Below are 17,959 nucleotides of genomic sequence, written 5' to 3' on the forward strand. Positions count from 1 at the left end.
AAAGGTTCATTTCATTTCTTAAGAAATTGTTGCAAGCAACTGCACTCATTTCCTGTTCAGATTCAATTCAAATTTCTGCCATTTCCTTTGAAAGGAAATACTACAGCAACACAGGGCAGAGGGTCTGTACTGCTGTACCACCATCAACTCTAAAAAGGAAAACTACTCAGAACTGGGTTTTGACATTCAAGATGAGCAATCAGCTTTTTATAATGCTCTTACACAGTCAATAATTTTGCCTCCTTAAAAGAGGCTACCTGTAAACTAAAGAATAACTAATGCCAAGAAAGCCCATTTTGAAGAGTCATGGCCTAGCAATACAATCATTTCGAAGAGTTTTAATGTACTAGGCATATTGAAGACTACAATGAAATCAGATCATTTTAGTGGAATCTTTACTGTGCAAGAGCACGTCACTCTGTCCTCAGTAATCATGCTTATGGAGTGAGAGGTGCGGTATTAAGAGAGAAAACAGACAGGTAGTAGTGCAGCTGCGACATTTCCAGATAATTAAGCCTCCCCGAGGGTAGGTGGTTTCTGTAAGGGATAGGCCCTACGTGCCCAAGATCCTTCAACCCCTCTCCGAGGCGCGTGCTTTGGCAAAAGCACCGTCTCCTAAAGAGAAGGGGTGAAGGGAGAGGGCTGAAAGAAGGAGGAGCTGCGGAGAGGGGCTCCAAGTGCCCCCGGAGCGCTAGCCTGGGGGCCCGCAGAGGTTACCGAGCGACCCACTGCAAAGGCGAGTCTGTGGGGCCTGCCGGAGAGAAGGCCTCGCCTAGGAGTTGCAACACACTCTTTCTCCAGTGCGCAGCGCTCGGCCTGGGGGAGGGGGAGGAGGGGAAACAGCTGCCAGGGGAGCGGCGAGCCCGGCCCGGCCCGCTCACCGTGAGGGTGTCGTCTATGTAGAGGGGAATCTGCCTCCTCTCGAAGGGGAACTCCTCCTCCCCGTCCCTGCACACTGCCACCAGTCGCGCCATCGTCGCCGACGCTGCCGTTGCCACCGTCACCACCTCCTCCCAGCTGCTGCTGCCGCCGCCGCCGCCGTTCCTGCCACTGCCGCTGCCGCCTCCTCCCAGCTCCTGCCTGCAACAGCCAAACCCCGCGAGCTTAAGCGCCCGCCGCCGCGCAGCACATTCGCCACGGGGGGGAGGGAGAGCAGCAGGAGGGGACCGGCGAGCTGGGCTGCGTTTCCCATCACCCGATTCCACACGCGCTCAGCCAATCAGCGCCGAGCAGCGCCGGGACCCGCCCCCTCGCGCCGCTCTCCCTCCCCACTCCCCCACCCCGCCGGCCTCCAGCCAGGGTCCAAAGGAGAGGCGGAAGGGACCTGCCGGCCTCGGGGCTTCCCCAGCCCGTCCGCGGAGTCCCGGCTCCAGGACCCCACCCCCGGCTCCCGCGCTGCTGCCTGCAGCCAGCTGCCCGCCACCCGGGAGCCCTCAGCCCCCGGCTGACCCCTCTCCCCCTTTAAGGGCGCGCCCCGCCCAATCAGTCCCCAGGGCTGCAGTTGCCCAGCGCGACCCCGCCCCTGGGAGGGGTCGACCCCGCCCCAGCTCTGCAGAGTCCGAGGGGAGAGGCTCAGACCCTCTCCACACCCTTCTCGGAGGAGGCTTCCCGGTTCTGACCTTCACCGTTTTCGTGGTCGCCTCCCTGACCCCCACCTCGGTTCCCCGTTACCGGCTGACGAGGCCTGCGTCAGGGCCGGCCTGGGCGGGAGCGCGGCTCCGAATGCCGTTTCCTCTCCAGGCTCAGTCAGCCGCTCGCGCCACGGGGAGTGGGGGAGGGAAGGCGGGGGACGTGGGGAAGGTGGGGCAGGGAGGGGCCGAGAGCGCCAGGCGGGGGCCCCGCCTCCTCTCGCGAGACTCCGGGCCGACGCTCCCGAGTCCTCTCTTTCGAAACCCTAACGGAGGGGGTGGGGTGCTCCCCGGGCTGTCTCCAACGCGTGACTGGCACCCTCCCCAGCGTCTAGCTACTCAAATAAATCCGAAATAGGGCTGCTAGGAGGGGTGAGTAGGCCTAACCTCAGTCCTCCGCTGCGCGGGCTTGGGAACCGCTCAGCCCGGGGCCGAGGGACGAAGGGAGCGGAGCCGGGGTGACTCGGGGCCGACCCGAGGTTCGGGGCCCAGTGAGGACTTGGGTAAGCGGGGAGCAGCTGAGGCTTTTCACATCAGTGGGAGCAAAACATGGGAGTGAAGGAAGGGGGCAAACTAAGGAGGAGGGAGGCTAAGGGACAAATTCTGCGCTTGGTTTCCATGTCCTTGACGCCGCTTTCCCCGACCCCCGATCCACCAGGAGCCTCCCGCCTTGCTGCTCCCCAGACTCAAGATCCCGCCGAGGGGGCCGAAAATATTTGAGTGCTGCCAGTTTCTTTGTTGTCGTTGTTGCACTAGAGGCAAATAGAAGACTATGTGGAGAATGGCTTGTGTACGCATCCTGGGCAGAGAAACTTCTTGGGCTGGGTTAATATTAACTTAGAGACTCAGTCGGGACACCGTTTCTCTCGGGCAAAGTGCTGGCGCTGGCCAAAGGCCCTTCCCCCGACCCTCTCCTGAGAAGCACAGCTGCTGTCAAGACAAATTCACGTACACCCTGCGTGTCATCATGTACTCGGTTTCTACCCTGAAGGCTTTGGAGGCCAATATAGTTGTTCGGAAGTATTTTGCCTAAGAAAGTATTGACGATTTTAAGGATCCATCCATTTGCTCCTCTTACAACTAACTAATCCTGGTGACAGATCTGTATTTCCTGGTAGAATAGGCTAGAGCTGTGATACTAACCTTTAGAAAGTATTTTGGTCATCGCATGAAGTCTTAGAGATTCACAACAAAAAACCCCACAGTGCCTGCAACCCCTTAGCCATGTTGACTTACGACATTGTGTGGTCACTGTTAGAGTAGGTGACATAATACACTGGAAGCACCATTGTTTAGTCCCAAAGGTGTGATTATCCAGTATTTGTGTCTTTGGCCATGTTAGGAGAGCAGAACAGTGTGTGGTCCTTAGCTTAAATTCAATAGACATATAGGATGTACATGTAGGTTCTGACAAATTAGACTACATAACCAAAATCTGGACATTTTTTTAGAGAATCTTGTGTTTTATGTAAAACACTCCTAAGGAGAAAAAAAATACCGTGGCTCTTAAGATCTGAAGGTGTTCTTATAAAGACTACATCAATTAATGTGCCTACCTCATACCTTTTAAACTTCCTTTGGATGATGGTTGGTAAAGGACATTGAAAATGACAAGTTCAATGTATAGCTGCTGATTTTAATAACTTTCATTACTGAGTACACACCGTGTACTAGCAAAGAAAGAGTATTTACCCTGGGGGTTTAAATCTAAGTGAGAAAAGGCATTAAAACCCAGATATAAAACGTAACAAAATGAGGAGACCTCAACAATCTCTTTCCATCAGAGATTACTTTCCCTGATTTGGATTTGTCTTTTAGATCCACTGAGCACATTGCTTAGAATCTTTGGACAATGTTTCACATACTATAGGTATTTAATAAGTATTTATTGTAAGGCTAAAAAGGTAATTTGCTTGATAAATTGCTCTTTCTCGAGGTAGCCTGGGTGCTACAAATATGATAAAATTAACATTTGAGGGGAAAATGCTTACAAAATTATTTCACTTCAAAACAATTTTTAGAAGTTTTAACTATGTATCTTCATTTTAGAGCAGGCACTCTTTTTCGCTATTGGTCTATCTTCAACTAAAATATTTAGCTGACGCAAATATAATATTTAGTGCTACAGCAGATATTTCATGACTAAGTATCTGCCTTCAGAAGAATTTACCTTTAATTGACAAAATAAATGATTGCATTAAAAAGCCAGTTGTTGCCTTTTTTGTTTTTTTGATGTATTTTATTTTTATAAATTTAGATATTGGCTGCATTGGGTCTTCATTGCTGCATGTGGGCTTTCTCTAGTTGGGGTGTGCAGGCTTCTCATTGCAGTGACTTCTCTTGTTTCGGAGCATGGCTCTAGGCTCGTGGACTTCAGTAGTTGTGGCACACGGGCTTAGTTGCTCCATGGCACGTGGGATCTTCCCAGACCAGGGATTGAACCCGTGTCCCCTGCATTGGCAGGCAGATTCTTAACCACTGTGCCACCAGGGAAGTTCCTATTGCCTATTTTTAAATTTCGATGTTGGCATTGTTAAGGGCAAGGCTAAAGAATTTTAAAGGCCAAGAAAGAGCGCACGATCAACAGCAGAAGACATTTTGCTGGTACCTCATAAAGAAGAGTTGGTGTGATGGAGATGTCATAAATTATCAGCAAAATACGATTCTTTTTCTTCTTTGGCATGTCCACAATGTGTGAGAAGCCAAGCACAAAACTCAGACATGAATGAGATATGACTAGTCTCCAAGCTACCTGGGTTTAAAAGAAATGAAAAATAGTGATTTGTTCCTTATATTCCTGTCTTCATAGACTATATACAAATTCCTAGGGAGCAAAGTATGTTTTTGTATAATTTACACAACATATTGGACAAAGTGCTCAATGAAAATAAAATTATCATCTCCTGAACACAAAGCTATTAATACACAAGTGGTAGACACCCCCAGTTTATAACTGTGTAAAATTAAAGTCATGGGAATGAGTCATAGATAGGATAAGGTCCTAGACTAGATTACATTCTTCTCTTCCCCCCTCCCTTCTCTGTCCTCAAAAATTGATAGTTGAAAACTCATTAGAATACCTACTGTTGTTTTTGCTATAGTAACCACATTGTTTTATGTGGTAGTAAAATCAACAGCAGAATGTTATTTAAATTACCACAGTTGTCCAGATCTGAGTATCTGTGAATTGGGTTTTCTTTTTCATGACCTGACAGTGGGAAGTTCTATCTGTCAAAAATAGAGACACATTTTCCCCACTAAAAAAAAATTTTAAAGGAAAAATAACATCCACAAATTAAAATGTAAGCCCTTTGAGGGCTGGGTTTTATTTTCTGTTGTTTCCCTGGCACCTCTATCTGGCACACTGGAACTCAATAAATCTTTATTGAACAACATCCTTCTCTTCTATAAACTAAAGTCAAGTCAGAGTGGTCTTTTTTTTCTTATTAATTTGTTTTTATGAATGCAATTTCATTAGCTTTCTCTTACATGACTTTCCTAATTGGAGGTGGAAAAAACACACAGTACATTTTGTTCTTAGTTATGATTCAATATCTATAATTGGGAGACATAAACTTACTGAGATTTAATACCTAGGACAAGAAGCAGAAGACCAATTAGACATGCTCATTAAGTCATCAAATACTTTACAGTTTTTTCAATGAGAGGACAGTATGGTTAGAGCCTCAGCCTCCTCTGATTGCTCTGAACAGGTAAGTTGTAGGATATGAGCACCATGCCATAGCAGGAAAACCAATCACCTTTCCTAGTCATGCTTCATTTACGTACTATAATCTCATTGGTTAAATTTCTAAGTCTTTTTAATTGAAAATAAAATCTAATCTGACTTTTGTTTTTATAGCTATATAACTATTCAATAGACATTTTTTTAGGAGGAAATTTCTTTCAATAATAGATTACCTCCAAATATAACTGATTGTAGTTAGCAAGGATAAAATGCCACATAGACTAAATTAGCCATCATCAATGTAACAAATGGAAGTAAACTAATTAGTACAATAGTCATATTTGCTGTTTAGCCCCTCCCTTACCAGCATCTGCCCCTCTACTCCCCAGACATACAAACACTAACTCCTCATCCCATCCATCAGCTCCAGCTCAAAAAAATACCATCTGTGGGGAAAACTTTCTTGACTACTTTAAAGTCAATTCTTGATTTGACACTCTTGGCAACCTATACTTCATGACTTAACACAGTTTGTAACAGTTGTTTAATATGTTTCCCCCGTTAGATTGCTAGCTCCAAGATATCAGGAAACTTTTACTTATCATCCCTAGCAGAGAGAGAGTAGGCTAAAAAAATGAATGTCTGAAGGCAAAACTACTGTCTCATAAGTGTATAAACCACAACAGATAATTCAGTCTATTCTTTGGAGCATTTAACTGTTTTCTGAGTTTACAAGTATTTGATTTTAAACATTTGCTTTCTTTTTTTTTTCAATTAATTATTTTTTTTGGCTGTGTTGGGTCTTCATTGCTGCACACGGGCTTTCTCTAGTTGCTGAGAGCACAGGCTCCTCATTGGGGTGGCTTCTCGTTGTGGAGCACAGGCTCTAGGTATGTGGGCTTCAGTAGCTGTGGCTCATGGGCTCTAGAGCACAGGTTCAGTAGTTGTGGCACATGGGCTTAGTTGCTCCACGGCATGTGGGATGTTCCTGGAGCAGGGCTTGAATCTGTGTCTGCTGCGTTGGCAGGCAGATTCTTAACCACTGCGCCACCTAGGAAGCCCCAACATTTGCTTTCTTATGCTGAGGCTTTTAAAAAGATTAAAATTGAGCAGTAGTGTTGACATTTCCACAACTGAGGTATTTTTATGTAATTATTACAAAATACATACAACAAAAAATACAAAATAATAGGTGATATAAGATGGAAAGTAAACATCTTCCTCCCCACCCTCCAATCTTCCAGTGTCACAACTGTAAACACAACAGTTTCTTTAAAATACTGAAATGTATAAATAGTCTAACAAGTCACAGGCTTTGTTTCTTCTGTATTGGTTTGTTTTATCAACACACAGTGCTGAGGTACATTTAAAATATTAAACATCACTATTAATAGAGTAGGAATGAAACAATCTTATAATAAAGTGCAGTTAACACTGGGTTGCCAAAAGCACATTTTACATTTATTCTTCCTCATTAAAATATTGCTCAAAACATATAATACCATATTGATCACCAAAATTTTACCCTCTTATCTCGCAAGTGTAGCACATATATAATTAAGCAGTTGGTAAACATGTAGAGATTGAGCACAAATAAGGCCCACAGGGTGCTGCTGTGTAATGTATCTACCAACAGGTTGATTAGGCCAGTTGTTACATTTGACAGCAAGAAAAAAATTAACTGGTTTCTGTTCATAGCTGTGATTAAACAAAGAGTAGGTTCCTTTCTTCCGGCTTCAGAGACTAGAGATTCTGAATGCTTTTTATTGGCAGCAGGTGACTGGGTAAGTTTCCAAGAACATGGTACTGCTGCCCCTTTAATTAGAAATTTGGCAAAACTCAAAATTACATCACCCAGTAATAAACTACTAAGAAGGATCAGGCAAGAAGCGACTATCCAAATACAAAAGGCTAAGTTGGCCATTCTTCGAGATGCTGCTTCTACATTTACCTGAACTATGTAAAGAGATATGAAGAGGCCAGTAGCTGTCAACAGAATACAACATGATACTTTTATCCAGTCTTTGATATGTGATCTTTGTTTAAGTACATATGACCCTGTTTGAACACCAGCCATGTATATTGCCACGTACCCCAAGGTAGAGATTATTCCTTCTCGGTTGGCATTTAATAAACCAACCCTTGTGCCACTGCCATCACTGCCATACAAAATTAACCTTTTCAGTGGGGTAAAATCAAGAGCTAGCTGGTATGCTATGGTAATACTGACAGCCACAATCCAGGATTTATTTAGGGCAAAAACAATCAAAAGCAGTGATGTTACCAATTTCACAACTATTAAGGTAAAGAAAAAGTTCCAGTGAACTCCATACTCAGTTAAATGTTCCTGATAACCTATAGACTTTATAATGACTAATCGTCCCATTCCTAGGAAGACTAATGGCCAAACAGAATACAATGACTTTGTAAGATAACTAAGTCTAGACCCTTTTGTATATTTTCTCCTGACCTCTGAACAAACCATTGCAGTCCCAAAAATAAAGCCTCCTACTCCAAAATCCATTGCTCCTGTCCCATAGAGCTCGGTTTTGGCAAATCTCCTGGGAAAAAGTGGGAAGTCCACAGCCAAAATGGCAACAGCAGTAAATGCACTGTTAATTACACGGAAACAGGAGATGGCTGGAATGTATTCTGATTCTAGACTGACTTTCAAGAATTTTTCAAGGATTTTCTGGACAGGCATTCTGGCATAGCAAGTTCTCCTGTAGTATATTTCATAGAGCAGCCCTGCCCCGAAGATAATTATAACAAGATACTCAAGGAGGACAAATGAAGCGAAAATGGTCAAAGTGGTCACCAGGGGAACTATTAGGAAAGCAAAGTCAATGAAGAATCGAGTTCCCCGGGTTTGTGAAGAACGGAAGTGCTGTGAGAGAATGATCAGGAGCCCTCTACACAGGATACAGAGTGCAGGCAAGCACAAGCCCTCGGTGATTTCCAGCACGCTTGTTCCATTGTGGTTACTGACAAAAGCTTCCTTCATCTCCTTTTGAGACATTTTTTTCTTCCTGTGAAAACAAGAGCAAAGGGATGGAACTTCCCTGGCTGTCCAGTGGTTAAGACTCCTCACTTCCACGCTCCCTGGTAGGGGACCTAAGATACATTTTTGGAAAGCAAAGTTCCTGCGGAATTGGCATATATATGCACCTGACTTGATTTTACTCTTATTCCCGAGTTTCAGAGCAGAACCTAGGACTTGGGATTTTCCCTTCCAAGGATTGCTGGAAGAAGCCTAACACTAATATATGAGGATAAGGATGTCATTCTCATAGTATGAAATTACTGGTTACAAAGTTTTCGCTATTCTCAGTATAAGGCAGACTCACAAAGAAAGTGAATTTGAGACACAAACCCTGAGAATGGACTCACAGTAGGATAGGAACTCCTACTATAAAGCACAGTATATGTCATGAAGATAATGTAATGAAAATTGAATACATCTAACTAATGACTTAGAGTTAAATCTGAGTACACTTTGGAGCTGGGGTTCTTGGTTTCTGTCCTGAGCCTATCTAAACCTCCTGCCTCTACTACAAAACGCGAATCCTCCAGTAATCTCCCGAGCCTCAGGCTGCTCCTTACCTCATTCACAAGAAGGTGTAGGTAGGCAGAATGGATGCTAATCATGGAGGAGAGTAGAGGCCCGTAAAGTACACACTAGTGTTAATCGCTTGAAAGGGATATAAAATACCTCCCTGCCACATATCAATGTCTGAAAAGTGGCACCCGGGAAGAACACATTTGTTGGCCAAACAAGAACCACATTCAGTGAAAGAACGCATGTATGCGTGATACTTCCCCAGAACAAACCGACCCGAACCGGTTGGCCTTTAAAAATAAAAGAGCCCTTTTCCTGACAGACACGCGCCCCGGCCGCGCCGGCCCTTATACCTCACGTGCTGCTGGTGGTCTCGGCGCCCCACGGTAAAGGGCCCCGCAAGCGGGCCGGGACGCGGGATCACCCCGCAGCCGCGGGAGCCGCGGGCGCCAGCCGCTTCCGCCTCCCCAGCCACGCTTCCGGCCGGCGCGGGGCGCCCTGCATTTCCGGGCCGGCCCACCGCGCGCGTCCCCGCCCAGGAGGTGCCGGTTTCCCGCGCCTCCCCCCCCCCCCCCCCGCCCCGCCCGGCTCCCCGAGCGCGTCTTTCCTTGTCGTGCGCTCGCCCAGCCCAGGTCCTCTCAGGCATGGCCGCGGGCAGGTCGGTCAGAGGAGCCCGAGCGGGAAAGGCGCGTCCCGCCCCTCACCGCTGGCCCTCAGACCCCAGGGCGGGGCGCCGTCGGGGGGCGGGCGGGGGGAGGGGCAGTGTCCGGGCACCTGGTCTCCCCACGGAGAGACCCACAGCCCCGAGGGGGCCCGGGAGTCCGGCCTCCCCTCTCCCCCGCATCTCACCCCAGGCTCTCAAAATATCTTGTCCCAGAGCGAGCCCCCAACTCCGGGCGCAGGCGTCCCCGGCGGGCCACGTGCGCCCCGCGCCGCGAGGGCGCGTCCCGCCCCGGGGGAGGAGGAGCCGGCCGCCTCCCGACCGCCTGGCCAGAGCGGCGGCCCACGGCTGCGAGCCGGCGTTCCCGGCTTTCCCTCGGCTCTGGGTGGCCCCCGCCCCCGTCTCCGCCCTCCTCTCCCCGGGCTCTTCCCGCCGCCTCGCCCGGCCCGCCCGCCCGTCTGCCTTTCCAGTCTGGCCGGCGGGGGCCGCACGCTCGGCGGCTCAGGCCGTGGGACCGGTGAGTGCCACCCCCAGGCGGGGCCGAAGCCCTTCGCGAGCCCGAGGAGACAGGGGAGGCTGGTGGGCCCCCGCGGCGCCGGGGGAGAAGGGGGCGCCTCTCCCTCCCCTTTCCAAAGCGCCGTTCCCCTTGCCTTTGCCCTTTTCTCTTGGGCCCTCTCGTATCGCAGGAGGAGGTAGCCCAGCTCTTTGGCTTTTTCCAGAACAAGGAGCTTTCGCGGTCACTCGCCACCGTGCCGGCAGGGGGCGGCCCGGGATGGGGGAAAGGTCCCGCTCCCGCCCCTCTTCTCTCCTTGCCTAGGGACCTGGGAGGGGGCGGCGGGCTCCGGGAGGCGTCAGGGCAGCTGCGCCCTTGGCTGGGGTCACGTCCACCTTCCCGGGAAGGACGCACTGTCCCCGTGCTAGGTGCTTCCGGAGCGGCATCCCAGCCCTGGGCCCGGCGGGCACCGCTCCGGGACAAGGAGTACCCGGTTCCCGCCGGGGACCTGGGGGCGGGGCCGGCAGGGCTCCCAGGACCCTTACCCTGCTCTTCTCGTCTGCCCTCCCCCTGTCGCCCGAGCCGAGAAAGAACCAGAGGCTGGAGGGAAGGAGGGGAAGAGGAGCTGATGATCAGGTTGCCACTTGCCTTACCCTGACTAGGGGTTTTCATCTATTCATTACCGTCTCCCTCCTGCCCACAGTGGTCACACCCTTTTCAGAAATTCTTGGCTGGTAATCGCGAAGCCAACAGGGAGCCAGAGCTGGGAGAACTGGAGAAAACCCGCTCTAATCTGACTTGATTCTGGCAGGAAGTGGACCCTACATCGTACTAACCAGCATTTGCAGAGCGCTCTCAGAGGTACTATCCTTAACTCAGCATTGTGAGGTCTGGATATTAGTAGACCTTTTTGCCAGCGAGGGAATGGAATAAGGCTTAGGGAGGTCTTGTGAACTGCTTTTGAGGGGTTGTGGGCTTTGGATTCTAACCCCACAACCTGTTGTGTTCCCCTCTGATCTTCTCTCTTAAGATGAGCTTCCAGTTGAGGGACCTTTGTTGACCTTGAGTCTCGGGAGGCCTCTGCATGGCTGTCCCCTGGACAGGGTACAGTCAGTGTCCAGGGTGAATGTGTCCACCACAGTCCTGATGCCCTCCTCTGCCTGAATTGTCCTTTTTCCAGTTTCCATGGAAGTCCCTATCCCTGAGTTCTTTCAAAGGCTAGATGCATTCAGAGCCTCAAGAAAGTCTCCACCAAGGTCAATCCATTACGGCCACCTCTCATCCCTCCTTGCTGGGGAGGTGTGAGTCTGAGAGTCACAGGTTTTTAGAGATTGACCTGAGCCCAGCCTACAACACCCACTCTCTCAGACAGATTCCCCTCCTTTGAAATCTTCGCCTTTGTAAAGTTGACACTGAACTGTTCTACCTGATTAGTGCCCCCAAGTGGATCATCCATCCTTAGTACTAACAGTATTTCCCCTCTGAATGAATGTTCAGGTTTGTACTTTGTAGGGGGCTTTCACCTGATTGACCTTCACAGCCGCTCCTTGTGAGATAGATTTTATCATCCCCATTTTCAACATGAGGAGTAAAGATGGGCGGGGAAGGTGAGGTGGTTTACCAGGGAAGGACTGAGCTGTGGTTTCCATCCCACACAACAGCTTTCCTGGAATATCAAGAACTGACTCCAGCCTCCCTGCCCCACTGACTGCTGGCTGTACTAAGATAGGATATTTCTGTCTGCTGGAGAGGACTGGGCACGAGGCTTCTCTGCCTTCCAGAGTCCGCAGCCTCCATGGCACGCTGACCCAGAAGATTTGCAGCCCCATCCCAAACCCCATAGTAAAGCTGGCCCTGAAGGAGCCCAGGGAGCCTCTGAAGGCTCTCATAAAAGTTTTCCCTGCTCCCTAATTGGCAGGGGGCAGGACAGACTCTCCGTCTCTGCCCAGGCTCCTCCTGGGTCTCATTTTGGTTCCTCCTGCTTGGTGGAAGGAGCAGGAGTGAGTCACCCTGGAGAAACCCTCACCTGTGCGTGGCCCGTGTCTTCTCTCTCATGCCACAGGCTCTGGGGTGACTCCTCTCAGAGATTCCTGAAGAACTGAGCCCTTTGCAGGACCCATGCCCCAGCCTGTGCCCCCATGACCAGGTGGATAGCACCCCTCGTGCCTGCGACCCAGAACCCTGGCTGATCACACTGAAGCAGGATGCGCCAGCAGGTAAACCCTCACCCTTAGGTAACCCAGGCCCTCAAGCACCTAAGGCACTTCCGCATCTTTCGTTTACCCAAATGAAGCTTCCACTGTCTTGACCTGGAAGGAAGGGAAAGACCCCGTAAAGGTCTTTCTTCTTTTCTGTCTTCAGATAGTCACTCCAGTGCCTTTCACCTGTTGCCAACAATCTCTTCCCAATACCTAATTTGAATCTCTCCTGTTGTTTTTAGCTCCTTTCTCTGGGATGGGTGACATGGGCTGGGCGAGGGAATCCTTAGGGCATTTTGGTGACCTTATGAGCCTGAACCAGTGAGGGTGTCCTGAGAGATGTCCCTTGCAGCCTGAGTTATTAAGGCAGGTGGAAACCTGGGGCTTCCAAGAGAAGGTGTTCCTTGAAGCTGAGCCTTAAAGAATAAGTAGGAATTAGGACCCCCTGGCGGTCCAATGGTTAAGACTCCACACTCCCACTGCAGGGGCACTGGTTCAATCCCTGGTCAGGGAACTAAGAACCTGCATGCTGCATGGCACGCCTCCACCCAAAAAAGAAGAAGAAGTAGGAATTAGCCAAGTGGAGAAAGAAAATGAGCAGTCCAGGCAAAGAGGTCATCCTGTGCAAAAATGTGGGAGAAGATGATCTATGTGGAAATATATAAGAATTGTGATGAATGGGTCTATGTGGAAATATATAAGATCTGATGAATGCATCCCATTAGCAACATGGGGGCGTTGCTACTGGGACATGAAACCTGCCCTTCCTCCAGGCCTCTGCCTCTGAAAGGCTCCTATGGCCCCAGGCCTGCAGGATTCCAAATCATCCTTCACTGTGGAGCTCCACCTCATACCCATGTCATCCCTCACATGCAGCTCTTGGTCCAGAGAGAACGCTGGTAAATATTTGCTGAGTTTTTATTTACTGAGTGTTGCCACGGGGCTGAGGCAGATGTTTGAGATGATTCTTGCCCTTGAGGAGCTCACGGTCTAGTGGAGTCCTAGGCAGGTCTTTGTGGCCATGCGCAGGCTTTCTCTCGTTGCGGGGAGCAGGGGCTACTCTTTGTTGCAGCGCGTGTACGGGTATCTCATTGCAGTGGCCTCTTGTTGTGGAGCACAGGCTCTAGGTGCATGGGCTTCAGTAGTTGTGGCTCGAGGGCTCTAGAGTGCAGGCTCAGTAGTTGTGGCGCACGGGCATAGTTGCTCTGGGGCATGTGGGATCTTCCCGGACTAGGGTTCAAACGCGTGTCCCCTGCGTTGGCAGGCCGATTCTTAACCACTGCACCATGAGGGAAGTCCTTTATTGTCCATTTTAAACATATTTCTTATTTAAAAAGCAGTAATGTTTATCATAACTGTACTAGCAGCTACTCCGTGTTGAGCCCTTGCTATATAGTAGGCACTGTACTAAGCATTTGACACAGAGTTTTGTTTAGTACTTGAGAAAGATACCATATTATTTATGCAGTGCTATGACATCCCCATTTTGGAGATAAGGCTCAGAACAGTTAAGTGACTTATTCAAGGTTACGTTCATTGTAAGCAATGTGGGAAATACAGATAAGCAAAAAGAACATTAGAATTACCCATAATTGTACTGCCCAGGGATAACTGACACTTTAGAGAATATCCTAGATTTTTTCCCTAAATGTGTATTTTTAAAACATTTAAAGGTATCATTCTCTTTGTAACCTGCTTTATTCCACTGTAAGGATGTACAATAATTTAAGCTACTATGTGGACATTTGGGTTATTTTCAATTGTTTTGCAATTGTAATTGTTTCTATATACACTGAACATTCTTTTGGCCTTTACATAAGATCATGTTCTAGAAGAATTGCAGGTTTAAGGGACATACATAGCTTTAAAGCCCTTGATATATTATTGCCTAATTAGAAGAGCTGCTTTTAACAGAATAATAATAACTAACCTTTGGTGGCAGAGACCAGATGCCTTTTCTAAGTACTTTATATGCTTGTTAGTATCTGTGGGGTAGGTACTAGCACCGTTCCCATTTTACAGATGAGGAAAATTGAGGCACAAAGAGATTAAGAAATTTACATGAGGACTTCTTAGGTGGCGCAGTGGTAAAGAATCCGCCTGCCAATGCAGGGGACATGGGTTCGATCCCTGCCCTGGGAAGATTCCACATGCCACAGAGCAACTAAGCCCGTGCGCCACAACTGTTGAGCCTATGCTCTAGAGCCTGTGAGCCACAACTACTGAGCCCATGTGCCGCAACTATTGAAGCCCACATGCCTAGGCCCTGTGCTCCACAACAAGAGAAACCACTACAATGAGGAGCCTGTGCCCCAAAATGACGAGTAGCCCCCGCTCGCAGCAGCTAGAGAAAGCCCGTGTGCAGCAACGAAGACCCAGTGCAGCCAATAAACAAATAAAATAAATAAATTTAAAAAGAAAAAAGATTTACATGAGATTATACGACTAGAAAGTGGTGGAATCAGGATTCAAACCCAGGCAATCTAGTTTCAGGTCCAAGTCAAGGACCATGATACTCAGCTGCCTCTCTGGTTGGATCAAAGCTATTCATGAATCAGGGCTGGGTTTGTGAGTGATTTTCTTTTTTTTCCCTAGAGCAGAGGGGTTTGCATGGACCCAGTCATGCTCTGACCTCAGCTATTATCCTGGAGGCCAAGAGCCTGCCTTGTGCATGAATCATGGTGGGCTCAAGTTCAGAGAACAGGCAACATCTTTGGAAAGAAACTTACTGTTAGGTCTCTCGAATGATACTTGCCACCTTGGCTGGAGGGTTTGAACTCTAAGGTTCACTAGTCTCATTAGAAACCCATGCATGTTATGTTACGGACCCCTTCCTCCAAAAGCAGATTTCAGCCAGGTTACTGTCTTCTCCTACTCCCCACACCTTCTTCCCTGCAGCCCCCAGGGAGAAAAGAGGAGCAGTGGGATCACAGGAGGAAAGTGGCGACAGGGAACATGTGGAAAGGGTTGGCATCAAGGATGGGCAAAGGAGAGGGAGAAAGGGCCTCTTCCCCTTGGTGCTTGTTCTTGACCTCATCTGACTTCTGAGCCAGGCTTCCTCTCAAGTAGACCAGGTCAGCAAGAGCTAATTTATTAACCAGGCTAAATTTAAGCCCCAAGAGGCAGGTGATGAAGGCATGGGGCTACCTCACAGCTGATTTTTCATCTGGTCTCTTTTTTCAATGGTCTCTTTCAGAAAAGGTCCAAACCATGGTTCTTTTCCTTTGCAGTACTTCTGTGGCAAGCCCTCAGCTTGGGCCGCACCGCTGCCAGCGTGGTAAGGCTGGTAGCTGGCCTGGCTGGAAGCTGAAACTTATGGCAGAGGAGAGGGGCTAGGATTTGTTAATTTACTGAGTACATGCTGTGTGCCAGGCACAGACTAAGTGCTTTGTATATTTCTTCTTATTTTTCTTCCAAACAGCCATGTGAGTTGAGTTTATTTTTCTTTATTTACAAACAAAGAAGCTGTGGCTCACAGAGGTTAAGTAACTTACCCAGGCCCACAGGCCAGGTGGCAGAGCTCAAAGTTGAACAACCAGGCCATGATACTAGAGGCCTGTTCTCTTCCTACTATACAGGCCCCCACCCTTACGTAGCTGCCAGCTGGTCTGAGTCCCAGCTCTCCTGGCCTCTTATTCCCTTCCAGGTTAATGGCCACAGTTCAGGCTCTGATGCCCACGGCAGGGAATCCCTCAGGGAAGACCTGCAGGAGTTTCTGGGCAGGGAGGCCCTGCTGCACCAGCTGGATGATCTCACCAAGGTGAATCCTGTGACGCTGGAGACAGGTATGGGCCCCCCTCTCCTCAAGTGTGCCGTTTCCAAGAGGGTGGAGGTGTGTTGAGGGTACTCAGCACCGCTGCCCCTGGCCAGACAGAGGCAGGCAGTGCTCCTGACCTGGAGCCAGACCTCTTCCTGGCAGCTGCCCCCAAGCTCCCCAGCGCAGCACAGACTTTGCTCCAGATGTGGGGCTCATCGTAATTAGATCATGTACTTACTCATTAGGGAACTGCTGGGATCTAATGGCTCTCGGGTAATTGCAGAGGGCGTGCTGTTAGGTGGTTGTCTGTATGTGCAGTTATGTCTCTGTTTGAGCCAGAGTTTGCTAAAGGCACCTCTGTCTCAGTCCTGAGGTGTCTGCAGGCCCGGTACACGGCAGACACGTTCTACACCAACGCTGGCTGCACCCTGGTGGCTCTGAACCCCTTCAAGCCCATCCCTCAGCTCTACTCACCAGAGCTGATGCGAGAGTACCACACTGCTCCTCAGCCCCAGGTAAGACCCTCTGCTGCCTGTGGCCTTAGGGCTCCCTCCTCCCCTAGGCTACCTTGTGGCTTCCCTGTCCTCAGCCATGTATTCACCAGCCATGCAGTCATTCAGAGTCTACTGGTGCCCTGGCCCTGCCCACCAGGAGCTCACAGAATTTTGGACACATACCAATAGGTGCAAAATGGAAGGTAAAGAAATATTTGTTTAACTGATTTTGGAACTTAAAATAGGGACATAGGACAGATGATTTTTTTTTCCTGTTTGTGAATTTAGTAGTAGGAAAGAATTTACAAGGGTACACTTGTGTATTTAACAAACCACTTTTTGGGGAAAAGAATAAAATTACACGTGATAAGGATTGCCCTAGGAAACTCAGCACATGTTCATCTCCACTGATTGGAATGAGAAGTAACTTCTTGTGGGGGTGGGGGTGGAGCTGGTACAGGCAGGGAATAGACCCATTGATGTGAAAGTGAGGGAGAAGCAAGAGCAGACTTGCTGGCAGGAGAGGATATCGCATGAGGGCAGGAGGATGAGATACGCCGGGGCTGTTGTTGTAGGGTCTGATGCACCACAGCAGGCAGAGAGTCCACAAAGCTTCTTCATCAGGGGTGGGGGAGGGGCTGTGAATGGAGCCCACTGTGGGGATAATTACCCTGGAGGTTGTGGAAGTTGGGTTCAGTAAAGTGAGACAAGAGACAGAATAGTTGGAGGCTTTGTAACAGTCCAGGTGAGAGGTGGGTGGGTGAGGGCAGGGGGAGAGAGGAATGGTCCTGACACCATCCAGAACGATGCCCTCTCCCTTCAAGAAGCTGTAGGTAAGTAATCATTGCTGGCTGGGTGGTGCTGTGCTGGCTGCGCGTTGTGCCAGTGGCCTGGCTCATGCATGGTTAGTGTCCAGGTGCAAGCCAGGGGAGGTCTGGCCTGAGAGTCCTTATCGTACTGACTGCCTCCTCAAAGGCAAAGCCATGTCATGGTCCCCTCTGTTTCCTCAGTGCCCAGCTTGATGCCCAGCACACTGAGGACAATTAATATTTGTTGATGGAGAGAACAGTGACTTTGGAATTCAAATCACATGGATGCATTTACTTGCTGAGTGGCCTTGAGAAGGTTATTTAACCCATCTCAGCCTCAGATTTCTCATCTGTAAGATAGGGTCAGCTATCCAACTAATGCATGGACTTCTTAGGCAGTAACTTGTAAGACAGTTCTTGCAAATTGCAAAGTACAATAATATAATAAAGAGCAAAATAAGACTATTGAGGTAAGATAAGATGGGAGGATAATATCATAGACTGGTCAAGGCCAGCACTGCTTCCAAACTGAGAGAAGATGAATGGGTGAAGCCCACAGTTGGGCCTAACATTGTTACTTGCAGGAAGTTTTTCTAGAGGAAGCCTCTGCCACTGCTGTGGGCAGGCTCCCCATCTCAGCCATCATTGGATCAACCACTCCTTGAAGACAGG

General features: G+C 48.9%; 3 protein-coding genes across 9 annotated transcripts in view; 1 reads left to right on the forward strand and 2 right to left on the reverse strand.

Moving 5' to 3' along the window:
* Positions 1 to 1,763, reverse strand: part of GGNBP2 (gametogenetin binding protein 2) — a 32,732-nt gene extending 30,969 nt beyond the window's left edge. For 2 of the 4 annotated variants that reach the window (XM_057714934.1, XM_057714931.1), the window contains exons 1-2: positions 1,620 to 1,763; positions 882 to 1,080 (exon numbers count right to left, since the gene is read on the reverse strand). In XM_057714934.1, coding sequence (XP_057570917.1) covers positions 882 to 974 — 93 coding nt within the window. In that variant the 5' untranslated portion in view covers positions 975 to 1,080; positions 1,620 to 1,763. The remainder of the gene's footprint in view (positions 1 to 881; positions 1,081 to 1,619) is intronic. The other 2 variants (XM_057714932.1, XM_057714933.1) reach the window with 2 other exon arrangements.
* Positions 1,764 to 4,386: 2,623 nt separating this feature from the next.
* Positions 4,387 to 9,875, reverse strand: PIGW (phosphatidylinositol glycan anchor biosynthesis class W). 3 transcript variants are annotated; one of them, XM_057713984.1, is made up of 2 exons: positions 9,725 to 9,875; positions 4,387 to 8,345 (listed from the first exon to the last, which is right to left on the reverse strand). In XM_057713984.1, the coding sequence occupies exon 2, from the start codon at positions 8,333 to 8,335 to the stop codon at positions 6,827 to 6,829; it is 1,509 nt and encodes a 502-aa protein (XP_057569967.1). In that variant the 5' UTR covers positions 8,336 to 8,345; positions 9,725 to 9,875; the 3' UTR covers positions 4,387 to 6,826. The 3 variants fall into 3 exon arrangements, with proteins under 3 accessions (XP_057569967.1, XP_057569966.1, XP_057569965.1); XM_057713983.1 differs by lacking the exon at positions 9,725 to 9,875 and adding an exon at positions 9,229 to 9,439; XM_057713982.1 differs by lacking the exon at positions 9,725 to 9,875 and adding an exon at positions 8,920 to 9,216.
* Positions 9,639 to 17,959, forward strand: part of MYO19 (myosin XIX) — a 32,510-nt gene continuing 24,189 nt past the window's right edge. The window contains exons 1-5 of one of the 2 annotated variants that reach the window (XM_057713980.1): positions 9,639 to 10,053; positions 10,733 to 10,890; positions 12,092 to 12,245; positions 15,874 to 16,012; positions 16,351 to 16,499. In XM_057713980.1, coding sequence (XP_057569963.1) covers positions 12,234 to 12,245; positions 15,874 to 16,012; positions 16,351 to 16,499 — 300 coding nt within the window. In that variant the 5' untranslated portion in view covers positions 9,639 to 10,053; positions 10,733 to 10,890; positions 12,092 to 12,233. Of the gene's footprint in view, positions 10,054 to 10,732; positions 10,891 to 12,091; positions 12,246 to 15,873; positions 16,013 to 16,350; positions 16,500 to 17,959 lie in introns of those variants that run through there. The other variant, XM_057713981.1, reaches the window with a different exon arrangement.

The sequence above is a fragment of the Hippopotamus amphibius genome, chromosome 17 (assembly GCF_030028045.1).
Source record: "Hippopotamus amphibius kiboko isolate mHipAmp2 chromosome 17, mHipAmp2.hap2, whole genome shotgun sequence".
Classification (NCBI taxonomy): Eukaryota; Metazoa; Chordata; class Mammalia; order Artiodactyla; family Hippopotamidae; genus Hippopotamus; species Hippopotamus amphibius.